Raw genomic sequence first — 26,170 nt, forward strand, 5'->3', positions numbered from 1 at the left:
CATTGCCATAATCCCTATAGTTTTAGCAGTAGGTTCGTTACCTTTAATTGTCGGTGCAAGCTATTTTTAGAACGGCGGAGCAGAGTTGTGAGCTGCTCAGAGCTACGCTACGGAGGCTAATGGGATTTCTTGGTTTCCCTCATCAAATTAATCAAATACACAATCCAACAACTCCAAAACGCTCTGGTGGACAAGTTGTGACCTGCACATTCACCACACTATGAGATAATAATGGAACGTAAAGAGATGGAGTTGTTTTCGAGGCAAATACAGAGACTACTTGCTGAAAAACTGCCCCTCACGGGAACGTGCATCCGCTGTTTTGCATGAATTTACCTCGAAAACAACTCTGTCTTGTAACGTTCTGTTATTATCTCATAGCGTGGTGAATGTGCAGGTCACAACTTGTCCATGAGAGCTTGATGAGGGAAACCAAGAAATCCCATTAGCCTCCATAGCGTAGCTCTGAGCAGCTCGCGGCTCTGCTCTGCCGTTCTAAAAACAGCTTGCACCGACAATTAAAGGTAATGAACCTACTGCTATGACTATAGGGATTATGGCAATGGGCCAATTTGCCAAAATGTTGAACTATCCCTTTAAATGGATTAAATTAAGATTTTAAACTGTATGGCTTCATAGGATCTACAGGAGAATACAATCTTAACCATGTACAGTAAAATAATATATTCGTATGTTTTTCATAGCCAATAGTCCTGGTAAATTCATGAAATAAAAAATAATAATCAGGTGATAAGCGAAGATAAAGCCTCAGTGATACAGTCATATAGGTCATTTGAAAGGTCTCAGCTGCGTCTGTCAACCCTGACCAGATCTACGACTTATATTTCATGGTATCACATGAGGGGAAATATACCCTGTTGTGACTATGCCGTCACCTGAACTTCTCCGCCACCCCCCACCCCGCACCCCCACCACCTTTAGCATTCAGAGTCCAGGCTCTGGGCATGGGACCACCAGCCCATGCAGGCCAGTTAAGAAAACAAACAAACAAACAAAAAGAAAACTGTTTTAAACACTATTGGCACAGTGCCCGTTCTGCTGGAGCCTGGTTGGGGCAACCCGTGGAACCCAGAACCCAACAACAGACCCCCAGGGCGGCGATGGTGTGCTCGTTTAGTGCCGTGACCCACCCCAGGTTTCACATGACATCTAAAGACATCCAGCCATTTATTATTCCCAAATCCTACGTCACAGAGGCAGACAGACAGAAAGAAAGCCATACCAAAAAAAGGAAGGAGGAGGGGGGGGGTGTAGAAATAACCACAGTGCACCCCCGCACATCCAACCCCAGCACTATTTGAAACCACTTCTGCTGTGTGATTTTATTTGCTACTAAATGGGGATTGAATTTCCATGGCCTGTATCACATTGTGCTGTGCTGTACGAGATTGCAAAGTGAGGCGAGCGGGCGAGGGCAAAGTGAAAGAGAAGGTATATACATTTACCTTGTCTGTGGCTTAATGGCTCCATATGTTTGTGAGGAGAAGTGACAGGCAGAAGTGGGGTCTGAGCGAAGGCCAACTACCCCTCCCCGCTCCCCACTGTGCACCCCACCTCCACTCCTCCAGACACATGCTTCAGACCCACCTCCCCTCCATGAGCGCTGTGCTGCCCCGTCTCACTGGGGCTGTTCTGTCTGTCTGTCTCAACACACTGGGGCTGAATGTGTAAAAGCCTCTGCGCCCCCGTGGATATCACTCATACTGCAGCCGTTTTTATTTCCCCCCGTCTGACAAACGCGCTGATGGCGAGCCAACGGCAGCGAATAGTAATGAATAGTGCTGCTATTTGGGAGACCAATTCTTCCTTGCTTGATCACAGTGATATGTGAGATAAGAACGTGTGTGTATATGTTTGTTTTTTTTGCCCTTGTTATTGTGACTGCACACTTGTTCTAACCAGTTCTCATACAAATGCTTTCGCTCTGCTGCCAAAAGCTATCACTTAAACACAAACAATGCAGTATTGAACAATAGCCAGACAAGTCTACAGCTGTATGAACGGCCTGAAAGAACATGCTGGTCCTTTTACATAATCGCTAATTGAATACCATGCATTTATTGTGAACACAAACACACGCATACACACACACAAAAAAACTTTAAAGCGTTCCTAACTTGTTAAACTATGCAGTTATTGTTGTCAGTATTTTGCAGCAGTACTGTAGTGTGCAGGTGGAGGAAGGAGGGAATGATGTGGAACGTTCCTAAGTAATCCCGCTCCAGTCAAACCAGCTTAGCCTTTTGTTAATGCAGATGTTTGGGCTTGAAGCCGAGTGCTCGTTGCAATGTGCCACATTGCTGTGGCAAAGCAACGGAGAGAGCCCGGGCTCCGTGTTGGCACTTGCCTGGCCGCTGTGGGCCGGCTCATTGTCTGAACCTGTATGCATTGTTGTCTCTCTCTCCCTCTCTGACAGGTGATAACTACCCGGTGCAGTTCATTCCATCCACAATGGCAGCTGCAGCAGCGTCAGGACTCAGCCCCCTTCAGCTTCAGGTATGTACAGTACTATGACAAAGAATGCTAGGGAAGCCCGCCAAGCCCAGGGCAGAAAGGATGGCTAAGCAGCTGTACGCTAAGTAATGAGCTGCACACTAAATAATCCTGGAGGCCCCCAGCTCACACACGCTTATCACCTTACATATGTAATTTATCCCGTTTTATAGAGGATTTATCCCCACTAGCTCTGCCAGACAGAAGAGTAAGGAAGATAATAGTTATTAGAGGGAATGAGAATCACTTTGGTTTCTTTAATCACCTGCCAGTGAATTTATCAGAAGACAATTGACTGTGTAAGCAAAGAATGTCTTTATTGCTTTTATCTAGTAAGAGAGCTGTAGTGTTTCTTTAATCTCTGTGGGAAAATAAAGAAGTAGAACGAATGGGTAAAAATCTGAGTAATGCTAATGTGTGTGCAGGAAAAGAAAGCCCATAATATGTATTACAATGTGAGGCTGACTGTGGGGGTTTAGAGCCACACTGAAAATTTTGGGATAGGCTCCAAGCCCTACAGGCTGCTCCAGGACCTTTTTTCAAAACAGCATTTAAAAAGAGCCGAACCCAGGTCAGACCTTAACCCCAGGCCATAATGTTTAATAGAGATAATTATCCGCGTTTTATCCTTCAAGTTACTATTAGAAACACTTCTGCTACCACAGCAGCACTCTCAGCATATGCATGAGTTTTGTTTTCATACTGCCGATAATGATTCTTTTAACTTTTAACTTTGGTTTCCATGAAAAACACACAATGGGAAGCTGGAATAACAACCACTATATGTATTCAGTGCTGCTTGTTTGGAGCAACAGTAGATTTTAAATCTATTTGAGACTAGAAATCAGTGCTGTTCTATGGAAACAAAAGGAGGGCACAAAGGATTCAAAAGCACGTCTCCTAACGTATGGTTAAAAAAACAAACAAACTCAAAGCTGCAGCATGTGATGCTCAACAGTATGGCGAGATTAAACAAGAGAGCTAAAGACGGTGGGGGGATAGCTACACTTTGCACAGGTGTTTGTAAGAATAAAAGATGGAGGCTGCATACAGTACGTGAATATGTTCAAGTGAGCATGTATACATATATATATCACTTAGTTTGTGTATCATTGCAAAGTCCATTGGAAAGGGTTGGTTGTTCAGACAGGCATGCCGGGTCTATTTATAGTGGTGGATGAGGTCAGATGAGACAGTCATATATCTGAAGGTTGGGGTGAGGAGGGGAGACGGGTCTAGAGTCATTAATTCTGATTATGTATCTAACCCTGGGAATGGGCAAAAACAGTGCCTCCAAGACCATGACTTGGCTGACCTTTATAGAACACAGTAAACAAAAAGAGGTGCATTTTCCATTAATTGAAGTCTGTCAGCCTGTCACATATTCCGCCTGCTGGCTGCTATTTACCCTGCATAGAGACTCCCATTAAAATAGCAAGGCAAGTCAAACATGCCCTTTTCTACATAGCTGGGATCAACAAACCATGTGACTGCCACCACTTCCTCTACAAAGCATCGAGAGCCCGCTATGATTAAAAACATCATATCTACCCAGACATGGAATTAAGTTGGAGTCATCTCCTCCCTTTTAGAGCAATAATAGCAGCACCAGCGCTCTCCCACTGCTTCAAGATCCAGCTGTTGAAAAGCAGATTTTAATACACACATGAGTAGAAAAGTAGCAGAAAGAAAAAATCTTATCAACAATGTCCAAATCACAATCACAATCGCAGTGAGAAAAATAGGTATTTAAAGGGACTACGAGGAGTTTCGGAAAGCGAAGCGTTTTCACACTACATTTCCCATGAGCCTCCACGCACGGTGAAATTCTTGGACCGACGCAAGACGGACGAAAGCGAAAACATTTGCCAAGCATGTTTTTATTAATCAAGAACGAAAGTCGGAGGTTCGAAGACGATCAGATATATCGTAGTTCCGACCATAAACAGAGATCCGGTGGCATTATTCCCATGACCCCCCAGGCAGCGTTTGGGAAATTGAAACTAGGAAATGCTGGGCGAGTCGACCACTAAATAATAATATCAAAATAACTACAAAGACAAAACTATATATTCATCGAACATAGACCCATTAACAAGTGGGTAATGTAGATTCATCCACATTAATATGAGACTCTTTTATAACCAAAAGCAAACTACTCTGATAAGTAATGCAGTGTAGCGCCCATGATGACTGCACAGGGATAACACAAAAAACACTATTAAAATAAAATGAAATAATGAAATGAACGAGTTTATTTTTCATGCATCATCAAGCAGAAGACTACACTAACCCCTTAAACTGTCCTAAACTTTTCCAGCTCCACCTCCTCCAAGGCCATTCGTCCTCATCTCCCTCACACAAACACACACACACACACACACACACAAACATGCACGCAGAAATCCCCATACACATATAGCTGAGGAGGTTGTACTCCCCTCCCCCCACCCAACTCCCAATTAAAATATCTCCTCCTGTCAGCTCCATGGCAAGGTATAATTTTCACCAATTTACTCAGTTTAGATTGTGCAATATATGAACCTTAAAAATTATCTTATTGGAAGAATTAATTCCCACAATGCTGCAGAGGTAATGTGATCAGCCATCCAGTCAGAAAGGCTAGCCGCTCCGTCAGTCTTAATGTTGGCCACGCAGCCTCTTCACAATCTCCTCTGTCATAACAGTCTGGGATCCCAACCCCCCTAAGCACCCCACCACCACCCCCCCCAACCCCCCACCCTCTGCCCTTTCTCTCGAAGAGAAGAAAACCCAACAAGGTAACAAAGGCTTAAAGCTGATGGATGTAAATGAATCTTCCAGGAAGCGTTTGAGTGTTGGAGACTGTAATTTGCTTGTCAATACAGGGTGGTAGCATCACTCTGGTGGCTGGCAGTCGGCAAGTGGCTGTCACCAGGCGTTGCTGTACCACAGGGCAATTTCACTCAATGTTTTCCTGACAGATTGGCTCTCGTTCTCAACTCACAGGAGAGGAAGGCGGGTAAACTATCCCTTGCGCGACATGCCCCTCTTCATTAGTGCCCACACAGAGCTGGGATGAGCCCAGGACCAGCAGGAAACAATGGCTCCATCCCCGCCTGTCCTTCCCTGATTACAACTGACACCTCTCACCTAACAGAGGAAATTGTGTTCAGATTGTAGCCCAATCTGTCCGGACATCTACTATATTCAATTGAGCGAAGGTACAAGAAGGGAATTTCCCTAATTCCACAAAAGAATTTTCTATCTGGGGGTGAAACTTAATTTGCTGTTTGTACACTATATCCTGCATCAGTTGCCAAGTGAAAAACAATTTACTTAAGGCCAATATGAACTTAATAAATGTGACCCGAGCCAGTAAACAGGAAGGATCTTTGAGAAAAGTCCTGTTTTTTGTCATTGGAGGCAGACTTTGGGGGTTAAGCCATTTTAAAGGAAGCATTAACAGAACATCTGGGCTCTCTGTGTGCAGTATCACTGCGGACTAAATAAACAAAAATCCTCTGTTTTCACTCAGTCAAAGATTCATTTTCTATCTCTTAGCGTCTCTGTCTTGCTCTTCCAATTTCCCGTACGCATCTTGAATCTTCTACAAGTGTCTTAGTTTGTGTATTTCTCTCTCTAATACTCCCTTCCTCTTTTCGGTTTTGAGTGTTACACTCGCTCTCTCTCTCTCTCTCTCGGCCCTGATTGTCCAGACCCATCGCATCCTCGTGCTTTACAACAGTGGAAGTCAAGCTGCTTGAGCGAAGACTTAACGCTGCAATTACCAGCCGCCGCATTCTCCGTGGCATCTCTCTGGGCCTGTGATAAACCTGGGCCCAGCCTCGGCGCACGCTCCCACTATAAAGATGAAAAGAAGCCCACATGCGCAGCGACAACTTGGACCAGATCTCAAGCAGACAGACATATCTGAAGGAGTCCTCAGTGGCTCAGACGACTGGAGTGATAAGAAAGAGTGTTACACAGTCAGGGACAAACAGGAAGAAAGTGGGAGAGCAGCAAACTGCGCATTATCTTTTGTTTGAATGTAAACGGTAAACGTCTGTGTAGTACAGATGTGAAGAAATGGCTTCCATCATTAACAAGTGAAGCACTTTTGACTTTGAAAGAGAGAGAAAAAGGGAGAGAGAGGAGGAGGAGGAGGTGGAGGAGGTGGAGGAGGAGGGGAGAGAAGAGAGAACAGACATACTGTAGAGAGCAGCTGTTTCTGTGTTTATGAGCAGAGGAGCTGGGTCTTTGAAGGTAACCCAGAGCAGTGCAGCAATGCTAGCTGTGTGTGGAAGGCTGGCTAATAGGACGGCTAGGTGAGCAGCTGGATGGAGGCAGTGGTGAACAGAGGGACAGATGGACAGATAGAGTGGATAATGCAGTGAGCAACTTTGAATGGGAGGGTTGGCTCTGGGGCCCCTGGGCTCGGAGAAACCCACACACACACACATACACATACATACACAGGGCAGACTGTGTGTGTGTGTGTGTGTGTGTGTGCCAGAGAGAGAAACTGATAGAGAAGGACTTACATATATATACTGTAGATGTAAGATAGAGAAATAGAGAAAGCCAAGAGGAGGGAGGAGGGGTGAGGGCAGAGCAGGTTGGGTGCCAGCAGACGAGACAGATGTTGGGCCATACTGGAAAGCATCGGCACAGTGCACCAGGACGCCTTCCTCCACTCCTGACATCTGGGCCTAGCCCGGGTCAGCCTGCCTGGTCGCCATGGGCAATGAGCCTGTACAAGCCTTGTGGCAAACTGGGCTGGCGCTGTGCTGCCTTTTAAATGGTGTGGTGCACTGAAGCACAGTTAATGCCCTCATATCCAGCCCAGTGCTCCGCGCCCAGGCCAGGCAGAGGTGAATGAGACATTGACAGACAGACAAGACAAGACAAGACGGACAGAGAGACTCGTTCGCAAACACAAAGAGATGAGAGAGCGATTAACGGAGATAATGCAATTTAATTGGTTGTACAAACTGTTTGGATTTTACTGTAGGCAAATATTTGTCTTTATTTTTTTTGATGTTTTTTAGTTTCAAATGTGCAATTCAGGGTCATTGCTGGCAGCAACGAATCTGACAAATATTTACCACTTATTTTCCAGCACATTTTTGCTACACTGTGACTGAAAAAAAAAGTGTTTTTCCACAGAAAGTTTTATTTTATTCTCGACACTACCTACAGTACCAGGCACAGTTTGTTCAAGTGCTAGCAGAAAGAGAGAGGGGGGAAAGAAAGCACCGGACAATGAATGTTTTTCTCGAAATTGATTATATATCGAGTCATATTATCAGCTAAACAAACAAGGCCGCCCGTCGACATCGCAGCTCATACCTGTGAGATGTCTAACATCATCAGCAGAGTGTGTAATCTCAGTTTAATGTCACAGGCAGAAAAGCGAACCTCCCTGTTTAACCTCTGCTGCCTCCAGAGGGCTTGTTTTTAATTACCAGAGGCTAACAAGCTGACCTTGGCCATGCTGCATTCACTTTGAATCCATGCTCGCTGAGATCTGCTCCGCTCTACTGGGAAACAAGGAAGTGATGGGGTCAGAGGAGAAAACCTTACATTCTGTGCTTGTGTGTCCTCTCATAAATGCTTGTTTTTTTCTTTATTATAAAACAGGGTTTGTTTTTAGAAAAGTGCAAAACCTTTCAAGGCACTGAAAAAAATAAAATAAAAAGAATAAATCAACACATGTGTTACATGTAATACTCGTTATACAAGCATGCTTTTAACAATGGAACATGGCATGAATTTGCTCCTGCTGTCAAGTTAAGAGAACACATGTAATGCGCATTTCCTTTTTTGTCTGATTTCTTTTAACACCCACATTGCAAGCTCATTAGCTATTATTTCCTTTTGCTGCTTTCGGCCATCATACAAGCTGTGCCTTAGTGTGCTCTGTGGCTTTTCATCAGCACAAGTATAATATGTGTCCTAGAAGATGGAAAAAAAAGAAAGAAAACAACTCGTGTTAAGAGTATACTGGGGGGGGGAAAAAAGCCGTGGAAGATGGAAACAGAAGGGCCCCGAGTTCCTCTCAGGCTTTCGCCTACTCCTCCAATACCCCAGAGTTGGAGCATTGACTTTCAGCTTGACCCTCATTACCATGAACCTTTTGCTGCCCCCACCTGGCAAGTAGATATGAAGAAGGGGCTATTAGATGTGAGAGAGTCAACTGGGGGAAGCAGGCAGATGTCTTCTGCTCGGGGAGAGCAGCCTTGGCAGGATGCATCATCCTTCAGCCTTGGACACCAAAATGCCCTTTTACACCAACAGCTTCTTTCACTGTTTCATGAGGTTGTTGTTTCTACCCGAGAGTGTCAAACTATTTTGTAATCTGGAGCAAACATATTGTCCGGCGTCTACCAAGCCACACTATAACGTAAACAGCAAAAGCGTCCAGACAACACACAACAATGAACACTGGCGGACTCCATACGAGCAGCGCGTAGTGGGTTAACACACCTTTCATCCGCCTCTCCCTCTGATTGTATTTATTGTTCTTTGGCTCTTGGAGGTAGACTGTTCCTGGTTACAAGCTTCTCACCCCATGGCACTGACCTGCTAATCAGTGCTGAAAAGGGGCATCCTGACTGCGTCTAATTTGAGGCAAAGTCTAATTACGCTCTTTTTCCGGGACAATAAAGTTCTTCCCACTCAAGGTCAGGGGCATGCCAGAGCGACAGGCCTGTTAGCAAACATCTGTCCAACAGACTCCGCTTCCGCCCTTCTACCAAGGCTCATGTGTAGCCCGGAGTGACAGGCGGTGAATGGAGTATCCCCTCGCTCTCTTTTCTCTGTCACTGTTTTTTCTCGCCACACAGCCGCCCGCACACGCACGGACACACAGAGAGCGCCTTTACCACTGACATTAACTAAAGTCTAGCTTTGGATGAGGAGAAAACAGAGTTGGGTTCGCTCCCGTGTGTCCGTTCCTGTCGGAGACAAAAGGCTGTTTGTGAGCGAGGTGGGGGCAGTGCTATCATTGTGGGAACATAATCAGTCTGTCATTTCCGCTGCCCATGTGCTGTTGTTATCCACAGGTCCCCTGGAAGAATGGGGCTTTTGTACTGCCGCTTATATGGCAGTGATAAAGTTTCTTACAGGAGCACATATGTGTTTATATCTGGAGATATGTGCGTGGACATAAAGTGCTTTGTTTGGTTTTTAGCCCCGCATCTATACTGCCGAAGGTGAGGCCAGTGGGGCCGCCGCCTGTGTCACTTTTTCCCTTCCACACAAATGCCGGTCTGTACACGGCCGGTCGGACCAGGAAATGAGAAAGGGTTTGCTGATTGGCCAGAGGAAGAGAAATTAGATTCTCCCTGACAGCACCATCTGACTGAGTAACACAACAAACCCTGAGGTTTACCTAGTCTGAAGAAAGCAGGCCAGCGGGGGAGTTAAGGGCTGCTATCTGTCTGATGAAGTGAGGTCTAAGATTACATGGAGTAACACTCTTCCCCAGACAGTAGCTCTATTTGACAGACCCCTGCCATTTGCAGCAGGAGACAAAAGCCAATTTCATCACTTACCTGGTGGCCAATCAATGCCGACCTGGGGCGGAAAGAAGTCTCAGCGGTGCGCGAGTGCCGGGCTCTGTGGGCGCAGAAAAACAAGCACAAAAATAATCATTAAATCAAATCAGTCTGGCATCATTTGTTTCAGATTTTAATGGTATAAAAAACCATACGTAGGACATAATGTCATGACATTAAACTGTAACTTTACCCAGGATAAAGGATGAATTACGATGTCAAAAAATCTGATCCAACAGACAATTAGCAGCCTGTGGCTCACCAGATATTTTTTTAAATACTTCCAAACCTTCATATCAACGTCTTTAACCAGCCTTTCTAGTATATGCCATGTAATTAGTCCAGTGGTGGAAATGTAAATTGAGCTTTCAGAGTTCAACCCTGTTACAGGCAGAAGTGTTATTGAGTGCTTCGCCAGTCATTTGAACCACCCACTTGTGTGGTAATGTCACCAACAGTTGGACATCTTACTGATTTCCCGCCAAGGAAAATAACGGTGATTACATCAGTGTTCTTTGTGCAGGTTTCTAAGCCTTAATAATGCTTGTGTTTAAAATATTCTGTGATGGCAATCCAACTGAGGTTGGGTTTCTAACATTGTGGAATGGGACTGTCTCACATGGCAGCGTGGAGACAAATCACAGGCTAGAAACTTCAATAGGAAGCTGTGTAGATCTAGAGAAATGAGAGATCTTTGCTAACACACTTGCATCCAGTCGGCAAACTTTTTCTCTGTGATGAGTGGAAAATAGGGGCTCCAAGTATTTTGAATGAAAGCCATCTCTGTGTGGTTTTTAAGACTGCTGTCTCTCTCTGGGTTCAGCCTTTGAAATACAGTTAAGACCTTTGATGGAGGTTCTCTGCCAGCCTCATGGAAAGAGAGGAAAGACGTAAAAGAGAGAGAGAGTGAGAGTGAGAGAGAGAGAGAGGGGGGAGATGAAGGCAGACACAGAAGCAGAGAGTTCTAGGGAGAGGAAAAGACAGAATATAAAACTTTGAATGTTTGCTGGATTTGGATGTTAACGCCTTGCGGGTTTCTCTCCACCTCCCTACAGCAACTATATGCCGCCCAGCTTGCCAGCATGCAGGTCTCTCCCGGAGCCAAGATGCCCCCGCTCCCCCAGCCCCTCAATGCGAGCGGGCCCATTTCTCCCTCCTCTCTGAAGAATGACAAGAGTTCCTGCAGCCCCATCACTCAAGTCAAGGTACAAACCCTCAATTCCATCACTCTGCCCGCTCCCTCCCGCCCGCCAGCCCGCCAGCCCGGACCTTGAGTGGTACTTGACCTAGCCTAGTTGGTGTTGTCTCAATAAAGTAGCATCTACACTGTTCACTATTTCAGTCGGTGCTTACAGCCAGCCGGTGCTGAGCCCAACATCTAACAGGCCATCAATCTGTGGTGCTTTAACAAGGCCCTCTCTCTCTCTTAACCAGAGCTCTGTGGACATGGTTGCTATGGCTATGGCTGCTCCAAGCCAGTAATTTGTGGAACACATGGCTTCTAATTTTTTTTATTTTTTTTTTAAACACAAAAAAAAGTTTTTTTTGTTCTTTTTATGCAACTGAAATGGACCAAAACCATTTACTACGCGGCCATACAAATGCCATCAAAACTGAAGCGTAAACTAGGATTGTTGACTTTTTTTTTTTTTAACCTTGTAAACAAACCAAAACGGAGGATGTGTGTTTTCTGCTGCTGCTGCTGCCGTATGGCACGACTCCACTAGACCTCCACGCAGAGGGAGAAGCCATATACATCATCCCCACTCACTAAGGTCATAATCAGAAACATGTGCCCATTTGGAGTAGTTTAGCTTAATAATATCACAATGGAGAAAGACCATAAATCATCTCCTTGAAATGGTAGCAAGGCGCTCTGGCTTTCTTTTCACACTCACACACACATGCACAACCGTTGAGGTCTCCTGCACTCCCGGGATTTAGATTGAAAGATTGCCCTTAAACTGACTCAACACTGTCATTTCATAACACGAGCACAATTCTTTATTTACTACTTCAGTCGGTAAGATTGATGTGGAATAGGCCAAATATTAACACAACACCAGCTCTTGTCAAAATATTAGAAATGTGGCCAAAATATTACAATATAAACTACTTTAGATGAAATGAATCATATAGAAATGGAAAGCAAACACACACTGGCATCCTCCCATGTGTATCTACAGTTCAGTGGAATCAGATTGCCTTTAGTTTTGTTTGTCTGCTTTCAGCTTCAGTGCATGACAAACTGTTATTGGCACAGCAATAACAAGGCCTTGGGGCAGTCTATGCTTGAGCCATATGTTTGGACAAGGAGACACTTGGGCTTTGAAAAATACTGTTAACGACAGCATGAGTCCTAATCTGATGCAAAAGACTCGCTGTACACACACACACAGGATTTATGCAGTGCAAAGTGTCATGTCTCTACTGGGATGCAAATGTTTTAGTTGTTTCCATTCGAAATGCAGAACAGGTGTCATGTAGTTTACAGGGCATTTTCTCCATCATCCTGAATATATCTATATTGAAAATGCTTAAATATCAATGTTATTTTTTATTAAAATATTTGAAAATATGTTAAATTATCATGATATCTGGTACAGTGGAAATATATAAACTGTTGTCAACATTGCACAGATTGCCTCACAGCTTTTTGGGGGGTTACGGTACTTAAGCCAATGAAGAGGCTCTGAGATGCCTGCTTTGTGGTTTGTTAGGTAACCACAGATAAAACATGTTTGGTCCCAGTATGCAAACTGCTGAGGATGGCACCTTGGATAACACTGCTCTTTATCTCACATCAGTAACTGCTCTAAAAGGCTGTAACCAGCCCAGCAACAAACACACACACACACACACACACACCGTCCTCTGACCTCATCTCTGATCTACACTATTGAGGGTTTTATTTTTTCTTAAATCACATCTTCTTCTTCTTTTTCTTTTTTTTCTTTTTTCTTCGGAATAGGCATATCAAAGCAGATGATACAACCAAGTATGCACAAATGAGGAATGAAATTAGAAAACAAGTTAATGAAGTAGATAATGTAAGTCGACATCTGATGAATGGAACAGCTGTCTTTGATCACTGGCACTGCCGTTATCTGGTCATTATTTATTCTTCGAACCAGAGTGCAGACACAGAGAGCAGGGAGGAGGAGGAGAGGGAGAACAGATGAAGATGTACAGAGAGACAGAATCTGCTTTAATTAGTGTGAACAAAGGCGCCGGGCAACTGTGAAGGAAGATCGCAGTGGCACAGCTCCTAAAGCAAGATGGACAGAGGAGACAGGAGTGGAGGAGAGGAGAGGAAAAGGAGAGGAGCAGAGAGGAGAGGAGAGAGGAGGTGTGGGTCAGGACAGGGATCCTATAATTAACCAGGAACAGAGGAGAACTGTGCTGTCTGGGAATTCAGAGCTTCTTGAAAAGGGGAGGAGGGGGTGCACCTATTCACATCTGTCTTCTCTCATCCTCCTATCTCTGCTGCCGTTTAGGAGGAAGGAACGCAGCCGCTCAACCTGTCCGCTCGGCCAAAGACGACAGACATGGTCAAATCCCCCACATCCCCGACACAAAACCTGTTCCCCGTCAGTAAAAACAGCCCCAACAGTCTCCTCGGCAAAGGCGGCATCCCCAGCCCGCTCGGAGGAGGCCTGGGTCGGGGCTCTTCCCTGGGTAAGACCTACGACTTCAGTAAGCAAACTTAAAATATAGCTAATATTTTTTAGTAGCTGGAAATTTTTAGATGATTTTTCTTTTTTGCATTCAAGCAACCTAATGTGTGCGTGTGTATGTGTGTTTGTGTGCATGTAGATATTCTGTCAAGCCTAAACTCCACCGCGCTGTTCGGGGACCAGGACACAGTGATGAAGGCCATCCAGGAGGCGAGGAAAATGAGGGAGCAGATCCAGAGGGAACAGCTGCAGCATCACCAGCAGGGCATGGAGGCGAAGCTGTCCGCCCTCACTTCAGTGGGTCTCAACAACTGCAGAGTTGACAAGGTTAGGGCCGCCATCATGTCGTCTGCTGCTCCTTTAATCCTAGTTCAGGTCACCTCCACGGCAAGTTTTTTTTTTTTTCTTTTCTCGTAAAGCAACAACACACTACAGAGAGTGTTGAGCTCTTCCTAAAAAAGTAGTGAAGAAGGAAAAACTGTTGAAGAAAGTGGATCATGGTGGTTTTAATACAGCAGTCATTCTTAAGACTAATATTTTTCTTTAATCCAAGTCCAGGGTGGTCAGATTGATAAGAGCTGGCGCACTTCAGTATGTGCATGTCCGATTACTGAAATTAGTCTGAATATGTTTGTGTGTGCGTGTTTAGAGGGCTCGGCGTTGTTGATGTTGGTGTGAGGGGCCGTGACAGGCCATGGCAGTGCCCGGTGTGGGTTAAGAAGACTCTGAAGTCTCTGCCCAATTAAAGCAGACTCGCAGCCCTCTCTCCGTCCCCTGACACGGGATGGGGCTGCTTTGTACCAGGAGCACACACTCCCAGGGATTCCCTTTAAAAATATCTTCAATCGATGAGTCAATCAAGGAGAGAAAAAAAAGCTGTCCTCCTCTCTTCAGCTTGATGCCATGTTGCCAGTTGGCTGTGAGGAGCAGGCAGGAACTGGGAGCGATGCTCATTAATATTTCAGCACCTGACACTTTCAACCAACAGCCTCAACTAGGTCAATGTATATGTAAAAAAGTCAATGAATATCTATTTTGATTTCCCCCTAATTTGGGTGTTTTGGAAGAGATCACTGTCTATGCAGGTGGCAATCAACTATGCTCTTACTGAAGTAAAGCAAATAAATGAGTGCAGCCCACAGAGAGGACGGAGCTGGAGGGTCTCTGCTCTGATCCCTCACTAACCAGAGGAGAGACGCTCTTTACAATAATGAATCAAAACATTATATATATATTTTTTTACCATCTTGCACACAATAAAATCTTTAAGTTTTCTTTCCTGTTTCCTTTTTTTTTTTTTTTATCTTTCTGTCTTTCGTTCAAACATGTTATCTGAGGCCTTAAGCACGAGTATGTGGAAAACCCTCAGTCACGTTAACTGGTGGTCAGCAAGCTGCAGAATCTGCCATGACATGAAAGCAGTAAATGAACAATGCTTGTAAAGAGACACTTTCAACAGGCTGCACACACCTTTACAGCCACATTGTCCCGAGCAGGTAGAGCTTACTGGGATTTTCACGCCCGGCTTGTGTAGGATTTCGTTTGGTTTCCTCTGAATTTAGGACTTGTCTGCTCAAACCTATGTTAAAGCAATCAGCTCAGAGGAGGAGGAGGAGGAGGAAGGAGGGGAGGGGATTCTCTCTTTTGTTGTTTTTTTCTCCCTAAAGGGATCCTGTGCTTAAATTTTAGTCAGTCACTCTTCACCTATAATCTACCTTTTGTCTGCGTTTGCCACCTGAGGAGGGTGAGCGTGTTTTTAAGAAGGAGTGTGCGTGCATGTGTGTGTATGTACTTTGGGTGGAGGGGGGTGGGGTAAGTAAATGTTAAACCATGGTTAGTTAGATCATAGTATCGACAACACAAAGATGAAATGCCAGATAGTAATTAGACTACGCTCAGGTGGAAAATGTGATTGTTGCAATGTTACAACCCGTCATTTGAAGTAATTGAGCCCCCCCACATACATATACATACACATATATGCGCTTGATGCAAAGGACGACTAATATCAATAATTGAAAGCAGCGCCTCAGGTAATATGTTTCTGTTTTCATTACATCCTTCATATGTCTTGTTGAATGACACCTTAACCGAGGCCCACGCTCGACTCCCCGGCTCGTGCAAATCACGGTGAGATATTGTCACCTTTTAGTTTCAGTGACACCGGTCCTATTAGGATGGTGTGAAATTAGAGGCACGCTTTATCAAGTCAGCTAAAAGAATTGCCCCATCATCTTCATCCTTCGGCCGCAATAAAGAACAGCAGGTTGTAATTCAGCCGGTGCAATGAGAGGGAAGGAGAGAGAGTCTTTTGCTGATACAAGCCAACGGACTAGAAAGGTTTGAATGCCCCAGATAAAAGCTTTCACTTTGGTCAGTTTCAGAATATTAATATTTCAAGAAAGCGCCTCACCTGACATAAATATGGTGTGGTCTTTAATAGCTTTCCTCCTAGTCTCTTGTTTGGAAGTTTATCATAGTGAGAGCTTACATGAGGAAGATTCTGGAGAGGTAACATAAATGGGATTAAGGAGAGGTTAAGATCATCCAGTGTGGCTGTTAGAGGGGGATATTAAATATTGATTTATCCCACTGTAATGACCAGGCACAGGAGTGGGTCTAAGTGCTGCTTACAGATGGATCAATTCATCTTTTCATACAAAGTGTGTCTGAACAGTACAATGCATTCCTCCCTAACCTTTATCACTATGGCTGTAGCTCCGTCTCTCCCTCCCTCCCTGCCAGGCCGTTGACCTAGGAGAACATGGTGTAGATCAGACTCTCTGTTCTACACTATACAAGCCTTTAACCTGAGGACATGTAAAATATTCATGTTTTACTGGAGCAGATTTTCTTGCTTGTCTTTTTATTTGTCTGTTTTTACTATATCCCATCAGTACAATAAAACCTTTTACAACCCTTCTGCAATTTACCTTTTTGAAATATTTATCCAAAGATATTATTGTCTGCAGAGGGCAATTACTTTGTTCCATTATTTACCATCTCCTCCTCACTCGGTGGAAGCTTTTACCTAGAATGCACCAGTGTGCCTACAGTCAAACACGGCACATCTCAATCCATTTGTAACCTTTTGAATTGTTTCCCTCTATTATGCACTGTAGCTATAACTGGCCTTGCTGTTTTTCAGGGTCATGGGTGAAGGTGAAAATGTAATTTCCCCCATGTTGCCCTCTCTGTGTCCAGGCAGTATATACAGCTTACATAATTAAGTGATGGAAGTTTCTGTGTACATCAACTGTAAATTATAAATTGCTTTTTTATGGGAGGCTGAATTATTCAATTTCAGCTTCAGTGACTGTTTTCAAAAACAAAAAATCTATTTCAAATCCCTGACTGAAGTGGCGTCCAAAGTGACTGGATAGAAAAAGCAGAGAGCAGATGATGAGAGTCGGCCTCTGGCCAACCACAGAAAAAGAGATAAAAGTCTTACCACATTTTAGGCAAATGACAACATAGTCCTTTGGCCCAAATCTGCCTTTTTATTGGCCCTGGGGGGCGGCGGCCAAGCCTTGATGTTGAACCCTGCCTAGTCAGGTATGACTGATTTCTCGTGCCCTCAGTTCAGATAGATGATGCGCATGTGACGTCCTGGAGGTTGTGCGGATAAAATATATTCCTCTGCTGACATGTCCCTAACTGGAATCAAAAGGTGAAAGGCCAGTGTATTAACCTATTGAACTGCCCTTTTCTGCCCCGCAGCACCTCCTCTCCTCAGTATTGATGACTACAATTGTCCATTTCCCGTATCCCAAAGCTCAGCCTGTAAATATTCAAATGGAGCTTACACTGGTGCTCCACAAAATCCACACTCCTAACCTATTGGTTATAGTGGTTATACTGTTCCCTTCAGCATGTGTATGTGTGTGATTTTGTGTGTGTGTGCATACACGTGCATGCATGTGTGTGTGTGTATGTGATGCCAGGGCCCTATTCAGGCAAAGCCCTCACAAAGACTTTGAATATAATCTTGTCTGGTCTGCAGCCCTGGAAGCAATTTTCTGCTCCTTTTCGACTGCTGTCTTGGAAATTGCAAACCAAGGCGTTTTGGCTGCAATGTAAATCCTTGGCATACAAGGGTTTGCCCATCCAAATTAGATTATGCTCAGCTCCCAGACACTGGCTGTAGCCAGCAAGTGCTATTGTGAAGATTGCTTACATTAATGCTTTGTCCAATTGTTCACATTTGCCAAAAGAATAAAAATAATGTATGACTCTGTATAATATGCGCCAGTGTGAGTGTGTTTGTGTGTATGTGTGTGTCTGTGGGCTCCTGTTCCAGGTCAGGTCTTTTGCTCTGTCTCGCCTCTTCCCCAGAAAGACATCAAAACTGCATCTTGGTGGGGTCATTTGGCGGTGGTAGCTCCATTATTTTCTACAGTTGTCATTTTACATGGTGAATTTCTGGCTCGCTGCAGTCGCTCAGAAAAGCTGCTGGCCTCGGTGGCAAAGACCTGTGAAGCCACGTTCACCACAAGGCACATACAACAAAGAGCAAGGAAAAGAATAGATCACAAAGAACCATTTATAGTCTATGGTATTGTTGCAGTAGCAACACAATGGCTCCAGTGTCCAACAAGTCTTGAGGTTTTGTCCGTGTGTGAAAGGGCTTTTGGTAATGCTGCAGTTTCTAATATCCTGCTGTTTGCAACCTGGGCAGTCTGATAAGGCACGAGATTTCAGCTTCAACTTCAAATTCCCCGAAGGACCCAGAGAACAGTTCTGGATCATTGAGGACTGGAAACCCGTAAAAGTACATGATGTCAACACGAGTGATCTCAGCAGTGTGGAGAACATAAACACACACTCCTAGGATTATGACATTTTCAGCACATCTGAGTCAAACTGGCACTTTTTTTTCCCTCCAATAAAATACACATACTATATAATGCGTTTAGAGCAGGGATGTCAAACATACGGCCCGTGGGCCAAAATCAGAGTGAAATTTCAGGTTGTTCATAACATGGATAACAAGGATAGTTCATTTAGTGTAAACATCTTCATAATGTTCTTCTTTGCACTAAAAAAAGAGAGAAATGTTAAGAGTTCTCATTATTTATAGGTTATTTTGCTCTTATTTTACCGGTCTGGCCCACTTAAAATCCAAGATTAGTTAAGAAGCTTTATTGTCATTGTAAAAAAGGAATACAACAGAATTGCCAGTGGCCTCAGTGTCATAAACAAATATACACAAATAACATTCACAACAAGATTGGACTGGCCGACAGGAAAAAATGGATAATAAATAATAAAGAAATAAATAAAAAAGTGCATCAAATTGCGCTTATTGTGGCCCCTGAACTAAAATGAGTTTGACACCTCTGGTTTAGAGGTACCACCCAATATCCCAAAGTAGACACCCAGTCCTGCAGAGGAAAATCAAACAGTTTTGACTGTGTCCACATTTTAAATTTACACCGAAGGGTCATATTTTCTGGGGTTTGACTGGAGCATGAAATAACTCATCCTGAATCATGATAGCATGTCCTATTAATAAAAACAAACAATAAACATAAAACTGGCCCAGAGCCCAGAGTGGGGTTTAGCTCGCCATTTTCTTACATAGTTTAAGCCCCTTAATTTAATTAAAGGCCTTTCTTCCCTCAGTTTTAAAACAAATGAGGTGATGCCCTGGCAGTACAAATGGGACTGGAATAGCTGGCCATCCCTGCTCCGTGTGATGTTGTGGATGACTACTATAGAACAGATGCCAGCCTTTTGTGGCTGCTACTGTTGATTCTCCTGCTGCCTGCATTAGGCCTTAGCAAAAGGGGAGAGCTCAGGGTAAAAAAGAGTGCAACAGCCTGAATGAAAGGAACTGTGGGTTTACCGCATGGCTGGATGTACTTAACATTTAAATGGTTCAAAACTAGCAAAAACTACTGGAAAGCTGCAAGACTTATAAATAACATTGCAACTGGTTACAATAAAAACACAAAACAGATGAGGCGCTGAGTTGTGAGGAGCTGTAGCCATGTTAGAGTGCAGTCTTTGTCTCCACCAGGGCTGGGACAGATTGTCGAGGGGCTTAGTCTGAGACCCTCAGAGAGAGAAGACTCTGAGGGCCGCAGACCACAGTGATGACTGACACTTGATACACAAAGCCCTGTATTGTGGTCAGAGAGCCACTGCCTTCAACTCGCCACATACCAGGTGTGTGATATAACCAGAGCCAGTTCAGCACATTATCAAACATAAGTGGCTGTTTAGGGTCCTGCAGCTGTTTGAGGTTCCAATCATGAAAATTTTAAACACATGCGATCATATACTTTCCAATGTGAAAGAGAGATGGATAAGATTTTGCCAATAGTCTAGAGATCTAGAGAGCACAGTAGTTACTGCTGTCAGATTTCACAGAAACATGTCATTTACTGTATATACATACATATATTGGCCAAAAAGAATCCAGACTATTATATGACTTTAAGCTGGCAACTGCTGATTTTTTTTTTTGTTGGAAGGACTAAAATGTGTCATGTCTGCCAGCTGCCTGAAAGAAATGAAGCAGTTTTTCTCTTCAAATAATCATTTTGATGTCAAAATGTTTTGGCGAGCAAACATGCCAGCTTAATCTGCCGCCTGTAGCATCTGGTTTACCTTACTCCTTTCTCAACATGGAGTCGGGTCAGTCTGGCCTCAAAATCACACAATGTTGAAAAAAAAAAAGTTACGGCATGTGATTACAAATAAGACAAACATCGATTTAGTAGTGAAAACAGAATTAAACGGTTCATGTTTTGGACCTGGTTTGTCTATTTTCATCGAGGAATCAATCAACAACACTCGGGGCTGATTACAACGTTAAAGTGTCCAAACCTGCCTGGTTACAGTGAAGCATCTCTTCACCTTGGCTGAGCTCTTTCACTGGAGCAGCAGAAGAAGCAGAAAAAAAAATCCGACACCCAACAAACTGAGCAGACTACACCTGACTGTATCTCACCTTTGACTGTATTTTTCTCTTTCATCTGTATTTGAACAATCTCGGGGCCATAAGGCTTTGCCTATAGCCTGGAGCCATTTGCAAAGGAGAGAGTGAAGGAGTGTCAGGATTGGCAGTGTGTTCCTTTAAATATAGGGCAGGAGCGAAGGCACAATACACAGGGCCGTCCGCCACCCGCCTCTGCCCAGAATACACCCTGTGGGCAGAGCAGCAGGCCTCCGGCACATGTTCTGTGGCCGGCCAGATTAAAGCTCTCTTTACAGCACTGACAAGGGCTCTTCTGGGTTCCCTCGCCCAAGAAGTTACACACTCTGCCTCTCTTCTCTCTCTCTCTCTCGATCTCTCTCTGCTATCTATTCTCTTTCTACTTCCCTCTCTTCCTGTGGGTCTCACAACTTCACTGGACTGGCTCATGACTTCACTGGGCAACCATGTGCAACCGAACAAAATGCATCTGTTACCAGACTTTAAAAAGACAAAAGGACTGCACAGGCAGGGCAGATGAGATTATTGTGGGTGGCAGTTTTCCACTCCAGCTTCGAGAGAGAGAGAGGGAGAGAGGGCGCTGCTGTAATTTTAGTTGTGGGGTGGAGAGCTCCATGCTGAAGTCATTTGAGGGAGGGACAGGCCGCCTTGCCAGCAGTCGCGGTCAGATTGGGAGGGGAATAATGTACTGTTACATCTTTTGTTTCCTGTCTCTTTATCTTTACCTCTTCTCATCATCCTTGGTTTGTTCTTTCATTCGACTTTGCTTATGTTCCCTTTCTTTCATAGGCCTTTCGGCATTTAGCAGCACTCATATTGTTTTTCCTTTTTTTGCATTCAAAGTTTTTTTTTATGTTATTCTCTTGCACTGCACATTATAAATACCTTTTTATATCAGCCATATACTGATGGGCTCCCTCCACTTTCACTCTCTTCCCCTCTCTTTTCCCTGGCAGGAAGGCCAGATACTGCATGTCCTCTGCTACTTCTCTTTGTCAGAGTGATCAGTAAAAATTTAATGACACTATAAAATAATAAAAGTGCCATTAATTTATCACAGCACTTGATGCGTGGGCAGTAAAGAAGCATTAGTTCACTGAATATTTTCCAGCCTTAAAACAAAACCGCCCGATGCTGTGCAGATAATTTACGGCCCTAATTTCAACTATAATTCTAATTCACAGATATAAATTACCAAACTTATAACCAATAAGTATATTAAACTCAGTATATAAAATTTTATGAAAATTTGTGGTGCCATATTGCACAGATAGTCTAATATTAATTAGCATAGATAACACAAGCGAGGGAGGGAGGGAGGGATCCTCTAATGTAACCACATCTTTATATTATGGTATGTAAAACGCTGCCTCGTGCAAAGTATATAAGTACATGTTCTGTGAGGCAACCACAAGAACGCCCCTGACACTTTTTATGTCGGATGAAGTGAAGCCACCGCAAAGAATGCTCAAACAAGAGCCTCATTCAGACGCGCTCCCAGCTGTCTAATGTGCTGATGTTCACTAATCATATGACTGTGCAGTGAAGAAAGAAGTTCAACATTGAGCTAGTTATTAATGAAAGTCATTGATTGATGGCCGCTGTTCTCTCTCCTTCTCAGCCCCAACATGATGCTTAATGATCATGAGTTTATAAAAGGACTTGATTGATCAGGGGAGACCGGCGAAGCGCAGAAGAGGGACGAGATGACTACTTTATTACAGATATACAGTACCCACCCAACGCTGTGTCTTCCTAGTGGACTGTCCAAGTAGCATCTTACAGCGGCACCATCGCCCATCCAGCTAATAGCACATAAGTCACTTTGTCATCGGGCTGCTAGCTTCTTTCATTAAGAGCAATAATGTGGCCGGGTGATGAATACGGCTCTGTGTGCGTGCACGGCTCGCGCATGTGTTGCTTTACACAGAATGTGACACGGGGAAAGGCGCCGCACTCCATCTTGTCTTTACAAAGCGTCCTCTTGCCCAGCAGGGACCACCGCATATGTCATAATTAGAAAACACTTAAGTAAGCAAAGGGCCGTCAGATAGACAGGCTCTAATCACAGGCCATAAGCAGGTAGTGGTTAATTGTATATCAGAATCACTCAGCTGGCTATAAATAATGACTGCTCCTTCAAGTATGATGGTAAATTGCAGTGCTCTTTCTGTCTCTCTCAGTCCTTTCTTTTGAGGAATAGTTCTTGAATAAATAAAAGCATGAGGAAAATCAAAATACTGTGAAAGGCCTCAAATGGACTTGAACTATCTCCATCCTTCATCTTGTCATCTTTTTTAACCCTCAGGGGGGAAAAAAAGGTTATACAAAAGAAAAATAATAATAAAAAACATTTCAGAGAGATGTCTTAATTTAGTTTTTGCTGTAATTACTGAAGTCTATTGTCAGCAATGTGATTTTATTTGTCAGGGGAAGACAACTGAACAAACGTAGCTGAAAAAAATAAATACTTTGCCTTACGATAGTTACATCTGCTTAATTTTTTAGCACCTTCTCGCGTTTAGAGGAGAGAAAAACATTCCCTGTGGGGGGGAAAAGTAAAAAAAACAAACAAAACGGTACAATGCATTACAAAGACGGAGGGGCTGAAAGATTAATGTGTGTGCTGGTGTCGGTGTGTGTGGCAGGGGAGCTCTTAGCATTGTGCGAGGGCTCTACCTGAGTATCTGTTCAGGCTGCGTGTGATAGGCAGGTTTAGAAAAGAAAGAGGCAGAGGTCAAAGCAGACATTACATCTTTGGCAGAGACTGAACGCTCACCCTGAGAGTAAAACAAATGCTTTTTTTTCTGAATGGTGGCAACATGCCTGCTTTTAGTGTCATCCAGGCGAAACCAAGGGGGGAGAGATTATTTGTATCATGCAGAGTCAAAGTGTCCATCTCCTAGTTGAGTCTTTAGAGAGGAAGACAGCCCTTTGCTAATGCCCTGTGTATTCACTGAGGAAGTAGGTCATTCAACAATGGAGCCAGCAGCAGTCGGCACTCTCCCCTTGCATAATACATTAAGTGTAATGTGCAGCAACTATTCAGAGGCCCCCCGAAAGCTGTTATTTTATTCTGTAAATGCACACGGACATGACATTTAATATTGTCACGGAGCGCTGAATGACAGGGTTTCATTGTGTGTCAAGTACAACATGATGCCAAGTTTAATCTGAGCACAAAGCGACATGACAAACGGGAAAACACGGTGTGTTCTCCAAAGCATGAACTCTGAATAAATGATGGGCGCTGAGCTCTGGGCGCTGTAGACTGGAAGGGAGGATGTAAGGAGAAGATTACAGAGGAAAATCTGAGCACTGCAAAGAGGGCCACGGCCCCATTGTGTGCTTGGGATCACAAAGTATCCTTCTGTAAATCTATTTACAGCACCCCTGGCCCTCACTGTCTCCCTGCCTCCTGTCATCCATTATAGCGGCTGCTGAATAGAGAGATGAGAGAGGGAAAAAGCTACATCTAGCTCATGTCAAAAGAGCAGCTCTTCAAAAGAACATCCATTTATCAAAGACACTTTTATTCTTTTCAAAAAAATTTCAGATTCCTGATGGGGATATTTATTTATTTATTTTACAATTCTATCACTGTACAGTACAAAACGTGCATGTATGTGTTTGTATACCTGACTGTTTGTGTTTCCCTGCAGGAGAGGGCGCATTTCGAGAGCCTCGGGCACCACCTGGGCAAGCTGGGTGAGGAAGGGAAGATCGGCCACAGAGTAATTGACCTCACCAGGCCAGAGGATCTAGATGGTAAGACCATACGAGTCATTCCTGTCTCTTTTTTTGTTTTGTTTTAAACTTTGAAAGCAAAAAGGAGTTTCTGATGGCTGATAAACGCCGCTACTCCGAGTGTTTCAGAATTAGATAGGTAGAGTGGTTCGGGTGTGTGTGTGAGTGATGTGGGGGCAGGGGTGAATGCCGTTTGAAATGAGCCGTGGCTCCGAGGTTTTCACAGGTAGGTGAGCGGAGGACAAGGGTGTCTGAGGACAAAGCTGGCTTTTCTCCAAGCTCGGCTCCTGTTGCTGTTGTGCTTGTTTGAGGTCCGGGGCACAGGGGTGTAAATTCGAGTTGCACCAGTGTGACAAAGCGTCATCTCCTTTTGTGGCACTGGCTCCCGCACAGGAGCAAGGAGTACCTCGGTGCACCAATGTTTGTCCAACATAAATATTTGTGGCAGTTTCCATGGCACTTCAGAGCCAGAGCAAAGAGGAAAATGGTTCTGACTCATCTTTGATGCCTCGAAGAGTCTCAAGGCAAAGAGGGAAGATATTTCTCAGGACAATGTAACCCATCAACAACTTTAAATAGCGTCTTACACATCTCCCATCAGTTTTAGCATAATTGGTTCACATAGACTTTTAGAAAGAGAGAAAAAACTTCCTATAAATATTTTGTTTACCAACACGAGGGCAATCAACTTTTTGTCACTTGTAGTTTCACATCACACCCAATCCTGAAGACGAGAATTAGAGGTGCATTTAGAGGAGTTATTGACATTTTTCCCATGTGAGCCACAGAGGCAGATCCCATCCCACCCGTCTGTCTCCTCGGACAGATGTGCTTCCAGTGCTTATTCAGCCAGTGGGAACCTTCCCTCTGCGGCTGCTGTGGAGTCAGGACCGAAACACAGCGCACACCAGGGGTAGTTGTGTCCTTTTAAGTCCTGCTCAGGGCCGAGGGAAAGGCTCTCGCCAGACGCCTCGCATCAGTGTTCCCAGTGGGCTATGGATTAGGAGCAAGCAGAGGTTAAAGGAGAGGAGAGGTCCTCTTCCCAGGGGGAAATGGCTGGGAGCCACAGCAGCAGCGCACATAACTCAAAACACACAGTTAACATTTCTCCTCTTACGCCACAAATATATCTGTCTGTCTCTTTCAGCCTCACCAACAGGAAAACACATACGGCTGATTGATGTGAACCACAAAGTGTTTACTCTTCTGAGAAGATGTTTACTAATTGTGAGGATTTTCCTTCTGGAGCCAAAAGGAGGGCTGGCTCCCTCGCATACCTTGATATATAGAAACATACAGTAGCCGACCTATTTGCCTGTTATTTGTACTTTCTTTAACAACCCACAGAGCTGCTGATTTACAGATTTGCAGGTGACAGGTCATGCAGATGCCACGGTTAAAACTGGGCTAAATGTGGTCATGGTATAAGTAGTTTTTTTTTTTTTTTGCATAACTCAGGCATTCAAAAGATCAACATAAAAACACACACATAGAAATATTATATTAAAGTTAGCAATGGTTATACTATATGGCCCATACATCCTGAAAGTGTGTACTTAGTTGTGTTTTATCCAAGGCATTGGGATGTTTTTTGATCTGCAAACTGAATAAGATGGGAATTCATAATAAGTTATAGATGTAATGATTTCTGGCAGATTTTCTATAGAAGGAAGGGAATTAATTTGGAATCTCTCTTTGTGTTTTAACACACTTTTCCCCGAGTAAGTCAAAACACACTGCATATACTT

At 44.0% G+C, this 26,170-nt stretch overlaps 1 protein-coding gene across 10 annotated transcripts in view; it reads left to right on the forward strand.

Annotated features, from left to right (window-relative positions):
- sox6 (SRY-box transcription factor 6) overlaps positions 1–26,170 on the forward strand; it is a 137,858-nt gene that overhangs the window by 97,374 nt on the left and 14,314 nt on the right. For 8 of the 10 annotated variants that reach the window (XM_083969215.1, XM_083969221.1, XM_083969213.1 and 5 more), the window contains 5 exons: positions 2,438–2,517; positions 11,111–11,260; positions 13,553–13,751; positions 13,872–14,059; positions 24,338–24,443. In XM_083969215.1, the coding sequence (XP_083825341.1) occupies positions 2,438–2,517; positions 11,111–11,260; positions 13,553–13,751; positions 13,872–14,059; positions 24,338–24,443 (723 nt within the window). The remainder of the gene's footprint in view (positions 1–2,437; positions 2,518–11,110; positions 11,261–13,552; positions 13,752–13,871; positions 14,060–24,337; positions 24,444–26,170) is intronic. The other 2 variants (XM_083969218.1, XM_083969219.1) reach the window with 1 other exon arrangement.

This window comes from Trachurus trachurus (genome assembly GCF_905171665.1).
Source record: "Trachurus trachurus genome assembly, chromosome: 3".
Classification (NCBI taxonomy): domain Eukaryota; kingdom Metazoa; phylum Chordata; class Actinopteri; order Carangiformes; family Carangidae; genus Trachurus; species Trachurus trachurus.